We start from the raw sequence: 11,778 nt of genomic DNA on the forward strand, positions 1-11,778 counted from the left end.
CAAAAAGCCTCGTGCTAGGTAGGGATGAGAATATATATTTAAGGATCACTCCCCTGGGCGAGCGATATGGGATGTCACAATCCACCCCCCTTAGGGGCCCGACGTCCTCGTCGGCACACACGCGACCAGGGTTAGGCTCTGATACCAAATTGTCACATCCCGACCCGGGCGGGACTACTTCCCTGGCCCGACCCCACTACCGTAGCACGATATTGTCCGCTTTGGGCTTACCATTCCCTCACGGTTTTGTTTTTGGGAACTCACGAGCAACTTCCCAGTGGGTCACCCATCATGGGATTGCTCTAGCCCCCTTCTCGCTTAACTTCGGAGTTCTAACGGAACCCGAAGCCAGGAGCTCCCAAAAGGCCTCGTGCTAGGTAGGGATGAGAATATATATTTAAGGATCACTCCCCTGGGCGATGTGGGATGTCACAAAATTTTTGTAGATGTCATAAAGTAATTTGTACATTGATATAAAATGTAATTTGTAAAACTCAAGCTAATGTAATAAAATCCTCATCAGGAATGTCATCATATTGACCATGTTTATTTTGTCGTCTTCTGTCTTCAAGTATCTTCTTCAGTCCATTTGCATAACTATTCTCGTGATTCACAAGTATAGTTGCAATTTGAGCTCTTTTGGCAAATACTTCTTCCTTTTCAAATGTGGCTTCTATTGGTTTGCCCTCTAATATTTGGTTTGCAAATTGAATGACAAATATGCCATAATCCAATTTGCATTTTTTTTTTTTTGGAAAAACAAATAAGTGTGACAAATAATAAGATCATATTATAACATTCGATGACATATAAAAGTGAAAAATGAAATTATTTCTGAAACTGGATCATGACACTATTTTGCATATTGTAAATTAATACCATATTTTTCCCATAATGAATTTGTTTTTTGTTCTTTTTGTGTTTTATTTGCATATAATTTAATTAGATCACAGATAAGTATTGAAAAAAATAGAACTATTTCTTGTTTGTAACACTGTTTTGCAAACTGGAACTATTTCTGAAAGTATATTATGACACTATTTTGCAAAGTCTAAATTTATATTATATTTTCCTAGAATGATTTTGTTTTCTATTTTCTGTGTCTCATTTCCATATATTTGTAGTTAGATGCCATACAATTATTGAAAAAAAATGAACTATTTGTTGATTTGTAATACTGTTTTGTAAATTGTAAAGAGTGAAAAATTAACTATTTCTAAAACTTCTTATGACATTATTTTGCAAACTGCAAACTGGTTATGACATTGTTTATAACACTATTTTGCAAACTGGAACTATTTCTGAAACTATATTATGACACTATTTTTCAAAGTCTAAACTTATACTATATTTTCCTAGAATGATTTTATTTTCTGTTTTATGTATCTCATTTCCATATTTGTAGTTAGATGACATATAATTACTGAAAAAATGAACTATTTGTTGATTTGTAATATTGTTTTGTAAAGTGTAAAGAGTGAAAAATTAACTATTTCTTAAACTTCTTGTGACATTATTTTGCAAACTGTAAAGTTATACTATTTTGCAAACTGCAAACTGATTATGACATTGTTTGTAACACTGTTTTGCAAACTGGAGCTATTTCTGAAACTATATTATGACACTATTTTGCAAAGCCTAAACTTATACTATATTTTCCTAGAATGATTTTGTTTTCTGTTTTCTGTGTCTCATTTTCATATATTTGTAGTTAGATGATATATAATTACTGGAAAAAATGAACTATTTGTTGATTTGTAATATTGTTTTGTAAAGTGTAAAGAGTGAAAAATTAACTATTTCTTAAACTTCTTATGACATTATTTTTGCAAACTGCCAAGTTATACTATTTTGCAAACTGCCAAGTTATACTATTTTGCAAACTGCCAACTGCAAACTATATTTCAAGTATGAGTCTTGTGTTTGTATATATGATTTTCATGATCCTTCTTATTTGTTTGAATGTATAAATTTGATTGAAAAATATAAAGGTCAACTTGTTGTTTGTACTTACAAGTCCTCCTTTTGTTGTGCACAAGTTAAGCATCTTCGAATTTCTATTATGAGATTATTGTCACCTTTGAAATCTTTGTAAATTGCTTCTATTTTGTCTCTCTCCCAAAACAAATAAAAATAACATAAAAAAAAAATTGTATTATGAAGTTTGATTTTTCTTATCAGCATAAGAATATAGTTTGTAATTGAGTTATGGTTTTGTTCTTACCACTTGCACGTCATGATGAAAGTATTGGTCTGTATTCCCATGTATCCTCGGTAGTTTGGAATTGTAGTGTCATTTTTCCATCTTTAATGTCCCAAACTACTAAGCTAAAGTGGAAGTAATGCTTGATCAGTATGAAGACCTTTCCAACTTTATCCACATTATCTTGTAAGACTGTCTTCAATGTTTGGTTACTATGCTCCTAATCACACTTGCTTTTTTCTATCTCCATGTTATTTTGAACCAACAATACACATTTATTTATCAATCTTAATTAATAAGTAACACTAATTCTTAAACTGAACCAAAACGCTAAACATTATTTATGAAAGTTAATTAAATTTACAAAATATTTATAAAATCGCACTAACACAAATTTTTGTAAACATTGTTTGGCACTTACAAAGATAAAGGAAGGAAGATACAGATTTTGTTGTTGCCCTATTTTTTATTTGTTTTCTGCCATTATGTAGAACGAAGCATCAATTATGTTGGCATCGATTGCCCCATCCACAAACAATGATGTCAGATCTATTTTTAGGACAACAAGCTTAGTTGCCATGGACCCTTGCGTTGGTTGCATCCAAAAGTAGTCCCTGTGTAAGAAAATAAAAAGTATTATATATATATATATATGTGTGTGTGTGTGTGTGTGTGTGTGTGTGTACACATGTATTAAGTTATGATTAATAATGTAAACTTACATTTTCTCTTGTTTGTATTATTACTTGAAATTTTCTTTTATCCCATCTTCAAGTAACTTGCACGCCCTTGTTGGTGCAAGTAGACGATACCGTTTGTCAAGCTTTTCCTTTGTTTGCTTTGGCTTTTTTGGAGGGTTCTTTGCAGTCTTCTTTGCAGGTTTCTTTAGCAATTGGATTCAAGGGTGATTGAACCTTTGGCTGCTCTTTTTCTTTCTTAATTATTGGTTCCAACGGTTGGCTTTGTGGCGGAACAATTGAAAGGCTTTCACTGTCACTCACAGCATAGATGTATTTGGCCTTCTTTTGTTTTTTCTGGATGGGGATATAATCATAGTCTGGATTGACATTTAGTTTATGAACATCTCTCTTTCATATATTTTTTACTAGTGTTCTCGTCTTCTTCTTAGTAGTTGTTTTTCCTTCTGCTTCAGGATCCTTGCTAGTTGGAGTCTGCATTTGAACATCTTGTTGAACTCCAAAGGTCCTTTTTGTAGTGGCAGTGTCTTTTCCTTCATGCTCTTGATCCTCCTCAGCTTGATCTTCCTCATTTTCATGTGGATGATGATCAGTTGCATACCTTTGTTCTCGATCCTCTATAGCCACATCATTTTTAGTTGCATTTTCTCAAACTGGATCCTCGGTAGCAGTATCCTTATCATATGTATACTTTTCAACTCAATCATCATTATCTGGATCTTCTTTAGGTGGTTCCTCATTTTCTAGATCCTTTTCATTTGGATCCCTGAAACTTTGATCTTCCTCGGTTGAAACGTTTAGATCTGGTACTATTGGTTGCTTTTCTAGTAGTTTCTTCTTCAAACTTCCAAGTTCATCTATAAGCTTATTTACTTTCATAAAAGCTGCTGTGTTCTTTAATTGCAACTGTCTCATTTCAATTTTCATTGAACTAATTTTCTGCTTGTCCTCATGTCGTTCTTGTATAAGCTTTTCAATGATTATGTTAAGTGCTCCAGTTGTTTGATTCATTACAATTGAATCTGTGTGCAGGTTGTCGAGTGCATATATCATCATGTGATTGAAGACTAGATACCTCTTTTGATCCATGCTCGCACATCTTTTAAACTCTTCAAAACCTTCCACACCTAATGTGTTATCAATCCTGATGATGTCCTTTTGATAAATTGCATCAAGTTTCGTCAATTATTCTCAATACAGTTGATCAAACTGTAATTAAGCTTCATTGATGGTGTTACTATGATCTTCTTGAGCTTCAGCTTCAGTTCTCTTCCTTTTCCTTCATGTTGTCTTCTTTTCTTTTTTCTTGGAAGACTTATTTCTTTGTGCAAGAGAATGAATGACATTATCTTCTTCTTGGTTTATGTTAGAATGCTCCCCTGTTGGTTCTTTAGAAGGTATAGCAGCGGGAATTTGCTCACTTGGTTCAGCACAAGGAATACCACCACCAATTTGCACATAGTCACACATTAAAAAGATGTTAAATTACATACTAATGTCATTGTTTCGTAAACACTGTTTATTAAACTTTAAAAAACGCAAACTATTTACTAAATGTACAAATTATTAACAAAGAATCACACTAGTTCGTGTAATAGTGTAATATTTGTTACTGTTTATAGAAATGCTAAGAGAAACTATATATACAACGTGAAATCTAAACTATTCCTAGATCATTATTATGACACTATTTCTGAAATTATAAAATATCAATATTTGTAGTATGACATTATTTTTTGGATTTTGTATTATTACATTATTCATAGATCACTATTTATTGAAATGCACTTTTCTTTTAGACTGCAAACATGAACTCTTTAAGAAATTTAGAAACTATTGCTGGATTTGACACTATTTCTATTTTATATAAATGACACTATTGCTGGATTTGTTGTATTAGAGATTATGCAGATTTCATTGTCGGTACAAATGCAAAGTTGAATTATTATTGAACTTCAAATTTGAACTATTTCTGTATGATTATGAAGCCACTACTTCTGAAACTTCTATAAAGATCACTATGTTATGAAATTGTAAAGTGCAAAAATATATTGTTTATTGAAATGTAGATTGAAATACTTTTATTATTGGTCCTTACCACAATTTGTTCAACTGAAATATCTCGGATTGCTTTGTGGATTTTAGATATGTCTCATCTTCCAATGGCAGGAACCATGTTTTCTCGTCCACTTATTGTCTCCACCAGATTGGTGTGAAGACAAATCCAATACTGCATGAAATAAGAACTTTGAATTACTTTCTTGTGTAATTTATAAGACAAAATTCACATTTTTAAAATATAGTTCTTATTTCTAACCAAAATAAGGGCAGTGCATCCGCTTGTTGTTGCTGATTCTTCTCCATTTTTCCTCTTTTTCTTTGATTTGTTAATCATCTTGAACAAGTAGTCCCTCACTCCTTTTGCCCAGTTGTATTTGCTAATTTGGTCCAATGCCCCAAAAATTGTTATGAAGCTCCCTGTGATGTATGTTCCGGAGGTTGCAAATAAGAGGGATTGTAGGAGATGCGCACATATGATTGAAGCAGTAGTTTTTACCCCTTCAGGAGTTTCGTCTTAGATTGATTTTTGGTACGCTTCAAGAATGTCCTTTTTTTCACTATTTTTTGGTCCGCGAAATATGTTTTGACAAAGTTGTCCTTCATGTTCTTTGTGGATTTGTCTGTGTTTGGTGGTTCAACTCCTTGGTTGTTCAATCCAAAGATTTGAACAACATCTTCACTTGTTATTCCTCTTGGCTCATGATTTTTGAATTTGAACTTTTGTTGCTTGGAATCATAGCATTGTATAATCTTGATCATATCCACATCAGACTTCTTTTTTCTTTCCGTTGCAACGATTTCATCATCCATGTAGAACTTGATCAAACTCCAAAATGGTGTCTTGACCAAATGATTGCAGACATCATGGCGTTGTTGAAGCATTGGCTTGTACAATTGCATTGAATTTGCAAACGCAAAAACATTGCATCTGTATTGCACATAAGATGTTGGAGGTCTTTTATTCTTTTTCTTATATGGACTCTTTACAACTAAAGTCTTCATTCTTGGTTTCTTGGCTCCGTCCATCTATAAGAATAAACATAGTTTAATTATTACAACTATTTTTGTACCTATATCAAAATATGCCACAATTTTTTATTATGAAGGTGAACTATGAAAACACACTAATTCTGAATTCACATCAAAATAGGTTACAGTGTTCATCAAACAAAACAAAAATAAAACTACGATGTTTCTTAAATTAGAACAAAACTACACCTGAGTATTTTGTGATACTAAACTAAAAAAAGTAAACTATTTAATGATCTATATTTGTACAGACCACACTATTTATCAAAGTGAACTAGAAAACCACATTTTTTTTACCATAGCAAACTGAACTATTTATCAAAGTGAACTAGAAAACCATACTTTTTTACTAGAAAACTGAACTATTTATTGATCTATATCTGAATAGATCACAACTAGAAAACCACACTAATTCTGGATCCACAACAACATGGCCACACTATTTATCAATCAAAATAACTCAAAGTACTTACGAAACTTAACTTAAAATACTAAAGTATTGATGGATTTACATCAGAATAGGGCATGCTATTTAAGAAAATGAACTAAACACCACATTGATTCTAGATCCATACTGTTTATCAAACAGAAACAAAAAAACTACACTATTTATCAAACTATACTGTTTGTTGAATGTACAAATTATTAACATAGAATCACACTAGTTTGTGTAATAGTGTAATATATGTTTGTACTAGTTCGTGAATGCATCACATATTATAATATTTCTGTACATTTTAATTCTATTTACAAATGAAGCAAATTGTAAACTATTTCGTAAACACTATTTATTAAACTTAAAATTGTGAATTATTTCGTAAACATTGTTTATTAAACTAAAACACCACTGGAATACAATGTTGATTATATTTAAGTTATTTAAGCAAAGCAACCAACATATGAGGGCAAGAAAATACTATTTAAGGGTTATAAGAAAATGAGTAGTTATCAAAGTGAAGTAAAAATATACCATTTTGCAGAAACATTGCTCATTCAATGAATTCAAAGCATACAAGCTTACATATTACTGTAAAATTATCAAGAATATTAGAAATTTTGTGGTACCTACCTCTGTTTCTTCTCTGTTACTTTTATTTCCCTTTATTTTATTTTTTTTTTTGTGCGTTTTCGTCTAGATGCAAATCAGAATACTCTGAACTGGAAACATAATTCATTTTTTAGAATCTCAAACATGCAAATGTACATATTTGGTAAATTAAAGTAAGAAATCATCAAGAATATCATAATTTATAGGTTCGTACATGTGTTAGGCAGCTTTGTCGTGAAGGGGTTAGGCTCCGTTAGGGTTGGTGAACATTAATTGCGTGGAGGGATGATGAATTTTAGTAACTGCAACTTTGGCTAACGAGCCTTGGTTAGGCTCTGTTAGGGGCAATTTTGGAATATTAATTGTTATGCGGTTTGGGCTTTTTGTTGAGCCCGTGTATTTTAGTTTTTGTAGGGCTTAAAATAAAAGTTTTATGTCATTATAATTAAAATTTAAACCCTTTTTATTAAATAATAATTTAAAGTGATTTTTCATTAAATAAAAATTAGCCCAAACTCTTTTCGTTAAAACTTCATATTTTTATTTATGGTTCAAACAGTGCTCATCAAGTTTAAGCATACCGTCAGCGGGAGACGTGTTTAAATTTATAGAAAGAGAAGTTATCAAAAGTCGCGCGACCTGATCGATTGCCACCAACATCCGACATATTTTCTTTATTTTATTTTGAGAAATCACTTGTTAATCGCGCCAGCGATTTAATCATAACTTGCTTGAGAACGGTTTGCCTTCACTTCCACTAGCTTCCCGACTGGCTACGGCAGAGATTTCCGCTCGCACCATTGAGACCAACTTCACATTTCCTCATCAAGCCCAAGCCCGGAGAAGATATGCATGGACAGCTGCAGCTGACACCGCTATCGGTGGTTCGAGCGCTGGAGGCTTCATGATCGTCCCAACGACGGGGAATATGACGATTTTGCTGAGAAGTTCTTCAGCTATGTGCAAGCCTGTGATATTTTTATGTACAGCCCAAACAGTTACTAGCCTCGAATAGGAGAGATTCTACAATATGATCAATGACTTATCACCCTCCCCTATCTCTCGTAACATGTGATGTGAGAGAGAGCAAGTGATAAATCACCGGTTACACCCAAAATTTATGATGCGATATTGATATAGTATATAGTATATGTACCATTCCTTGCAAACTTGTTCATAAGAATAAGTTGTGCCGGTTGACGATAACATTTGGAATCATAACCAAAAATCCGAAAACCTTAATGGAAGGGACGAGGAATTGACGACACAATGCAGTACCAGCTCCACAATCATCCGGATAAGAACCATGAAGTTGAAAATTAGACTGTATATCATTGCAATAAGAAAGAGTTGTCAAATGACTCTGTATCGAAGGCGAACTATAGAACCTGATGAGTTGATTACACAAATGCTTAGCAGTCAAATGTGCTAAGAATCTAAGATGAATGGATATGTGATTCACTTCTCCACTGCAAACAACTCTGGTTTAAGCAATAAGGATGGAGAAAACCGACTCTACCTTGAATAATAAATTTCAGATATAGCTTCGCGTCACCATCAATAAGCACAAAGAAAATGGTCCAAAATTCTTACCGTGCATAATGGACACAGGATATCCAATCAACTAGTCATAGAGGCCTTCTTCTTGCCAGATATCAACTAAAAAATCCACCATTTCCTGCATAACGCAACAATTTAAATTGTTCACATCGATACCATCCAAATTAGGAAAGAAAAAGAAATCAATTAGAGAAACTTACAGCTAAAGGTATGGGCTCCTGGAAAGGTTCGGTAGATAAAAGAAGATCCTCATACGTTGTGGTCCAGCTGAAAAAGAAGATTCCACATTACAACTTAAAGGTTGCACATCCACTACACATGTATTTATGGAAGAATCACACATAGCCAACAATATGATAGCACCCGGGAACTGCAACTTTAGGAGCATTTGATTATTTCACTGACCTTGTGAATTACATTTCTTTCAAAATCTTAGCATGCAAGTGGAAACGTATTCTGCATTTTTTACATAATTTTTTCTTCTTCAAAAGATCATACATTTAAATAGAGATGCCAATCTATTTTCCCCAAGATCCATCCATTACGAGAATACGTCAAGAACTCGACAATTTTAAATCCAATTGGAGAAACAGCTCAAAGAAATGAAGGAAAAAAAGAGTAAAGTTTATGGCTATACAAAAATGGATAATAGAAAAGAGGCACAAATGTTGAGGAATGCTTCAGTTTCCCACCTAAATTATTGGCTATTAGCCTACGCCTGACTTAAATAGGAATCCAGATAAACCAGGAATACATTTTGTTAGGCTGGTCTACTAGTATTGAAACACCAATGTGACCAGCAGGGGGACGGTAGCTTAAGTAGTTAACAGCATTTATCCCTACACTTGCAATCCTAGGATTGATTCTTCCCTTGCCACTATCACTTGTATCCCAACAAAAAAACACCAATGTGACAGTAAATGTAGAAAACTGTACCTCATAATTGGTTCTCTTGGCGCTCTTTGTGATTTCTGAGACTGATCACCGACCCATTCTCTTCTTCTCTCTTGCCAAGCTACCTCCGCTGCATCATAAGGTCATACACATTACAGAAATAATAAGATACTATTTCACAAGATTCTAATCATCAAGGGGAGCAAATGAGGAGAAAAAAAATGAGGCATACAGTTCCCTGAGTAGGCTAGATAACTTTCAAGCAGCAGTCAATGCCCGAAATCTAAATCTTGATCATATTATAAATATTCTGAAGATAATTCTTCAACTCGTTTATATAAATGCTTCTGTTTACCTATTATACTTCTAAAAAGTTATAAATACCATGCACCACATAACTAATGCCAATTGAAACAACCACTCTTATTCACACTAGAATTCAGAGAAAGTCTTCGGAATAAAAGAGTGCTGTTTTAAGGCTTGACCATACTTCTACCAACTTGTATTGATAGTAGAATCATAGTTTACTCAGGAAGGAAAATTTGGGGTTTCTAACAAATAAAACAAGCTCCTTATATTTTCTGGCTGAGGTTGATTCTGGGCAGAGAGACATACCATGATTAATAAAAACTGCTTTCTCAGTAAGCTTCTCCCTCCTATCAATATTTGAAGCATCCGAAGGTTGATTTTCATTGGAATTAGAATTGCTACCATTAGTTTCCATTCTCCCTAGATGGGACAATCATCGCCTATTAAACCACTGCTCCGAAAAAAAGAAAGTAAAAATGGAGAACTAGTCTCCATGCAAGAAACATCATCAGCTTGACAAGAGATAAAGTCTTAAGTACCAGTGGATACAGAGAAATTAAGCAGGGAAACAAAAATGAAAAGAAGCAACTCATGAAATCATATAATGTTCAAGCACATTTTCAATTCCATTATATACTGCCACCGCAGAATTTCATAGCTTTTACAATTCTACATGCTGCATTTAAATCACAGATACACAAACATCACACACACACAACAGAACTCATGAATCTTACATCAACCACATGGGTTCTCCAGCAATGCCCCTCCTCTCTTTCTGTGTGATTCTTTATAGAAGCATCAGAGGCATGTCTTGGACTCTCCCCTGTCCATATGGCCCTTTAACCCCAACTGTAGTTTTTTTGCCCCTTTTTACTTATCAGGGAATATTACTCCCTTATAGAGAAATGATCAGCCTTAGAAGCATAACTTTACTGTCTACACGCAAAACTTGATCAACCATGCTTCATTATGAGATGAACAAAGAAGTTTAATCCTTTTCCCAAATTCAATCCCTTGTTGGTCATAGCGGAAACTGATGGACCAAGAAAGTAGCCAACTTAATTTTTCTCTCTTCTTCCATCTTTGAATCCACAACGATTACATTATCTAATTCAATATCAACTCACCTCAAAATCTAATTGCAAGTTTCACAACTTTGAACTCATTCCAAGAATCCCCAATTATTTATTTCTACCTAAGATTCTAAAATAAATTGCATCACTCCAAGAAAATCCAATAGCCTCACCAGAAACTAAACCTCTCAGCCATTCAAACTCAATATTGCAATCGTCAGTTTGCTTATTTATTCACAGTTGCCTACCCTGATAAGATACAAACAAGAAATTCCAACAAACCAGCTTCAAGCAATAAAACCCATGTTTCTAATGCACATTTACAGGAAAAAAACAAAAAGATAAGTACTTTGAATCAACCAAAATTTCCAAATAACATAAGATGAAAAACCCAAACATCAAAATAGAAAACGATTAGGAGGGAGGAGGAGGGAAGGCCATACGTACCTGGGTTTCTTGGACTCTGCAGTGAGTGGTGGGGGTGGCGAGGCAGAGTAGTGCGAGGGGATTCAGGGAAAGGTATTTCGCTGAGGTGTGAGTAACCACGTAGAAGACGAGAGGTCTTTGAAGATTCAAGAGTTATAAACATGAATTTCTTTGATGATTTCAAGGTGCGGAGACTTTGGGTACTAGGCCCTTTAAGGAAGGGTTCTCATGTTGTTTCAAAAAATGAGGATCAGTTGTTGGATGCACTCCACAACTATTTGAATAATCTATTTTGTAATTCTCGATTCATAAATTATTTTAAAAAAAATTCAATTCAATCCGAAATCATTTGCCTGTTTAATTATCATGATGAAATTTCAATGTTTAGTCTTCTCCACGCCCCACTTGGATTAAATTAAGGGAACTTTAACGAAAAGCTCCCGATATTATTCACTTTAACGAAAAATGACATTT

General features: G+C 33.8%; 1 protein-coding gene across 9 annotated transcripts; it reads right to left on the reverse strand.

Moving 5' to 3' along the window:
• Positions 1-7,557: 7,557 nt before the first annotated feature.
• LOC137746013 (zinc finger protein) lies at positions 7,558-11,521 on the reverse strand. Of its 9 annotated transcripts, none has more exons than XR_015953842.1 (7): positions 11,326-11,519; positions 10,109-10,222; positions 9,536-9,623; positions 8,800-8,866; positions 8,559-8,717; positions 8,196-8,363; positions 7,558-8,007 (listed from the first exon to the last, which is right to left on the reverse strand). XR_015953842.1 is itself a non-coding variant. In XM_088680801.1 (6 exons), exons 1-5 carry the CDS (start codon positions 11,465-11,467, stop codon positions 8,664-8,666), a joined length of 465 nt encoding a protein of 154 aa, XP_088536927.1. In that variant the 5' UTR covers positions 11,468-11,521; the 3' UTR covers positions 7,558-8,363; positions 8,633-8,663. The 9 variants fall into 9 exon arrangements, 6 of the variants coding, with proteins under 6 accessions (XP_088536927.1, XP_068342159.2, XP_068342158.2 ...); XR_015953843.1 differs by having other exon boundaries at positions 8,633-8,717; positions 10,109-10,286; positions 11,326-11,486; XR_015953841.1 differs by having other exon boundaries at positions 7,558-8,363.
• Between the last annotated feature and the right edge of the window lie 257 nt (positions 11,522-11,778).

Source organism: Pyrus communis, chromosome 12 (assembly GCF_041283825.1).
Source record: "Pyrus communis isolate YQ-2024b chromosome 12, ASM4128382v1, whole genome shotgun sequence".
Lineage (NCBI taxonomy): Eukaryota > Viridiplantae > Streptophyta > Magnoliopsida > Rosales > Rosaceae > Pyrus > Pyrus communis.

Bases quoted from the DNA above. Each gene is read 5' to 3' on its own strand.
- LOC137746013 (XM_088680801.1), bottom strand. From the start codon at position 11,467: ATGTTTATAACTCTTGAATCTTCAAAGACCTCTCGTCTTCTACGTGGT. The intron at 10,223-11,325 runs GTACGTATGGCC...TGTCCCATCTAG, and splicing joins GCAGAGTCCAAGAAACCCAG to GGAGAATGGAAACTAATGGT. The intron at 9,624-10,108 runs GTATGTCTCTCT...CTTATGATGCAG, and splicing joins AGCAGTTTTTATTAATCATG to CGGAGGTAGCTTGGCAAGAG.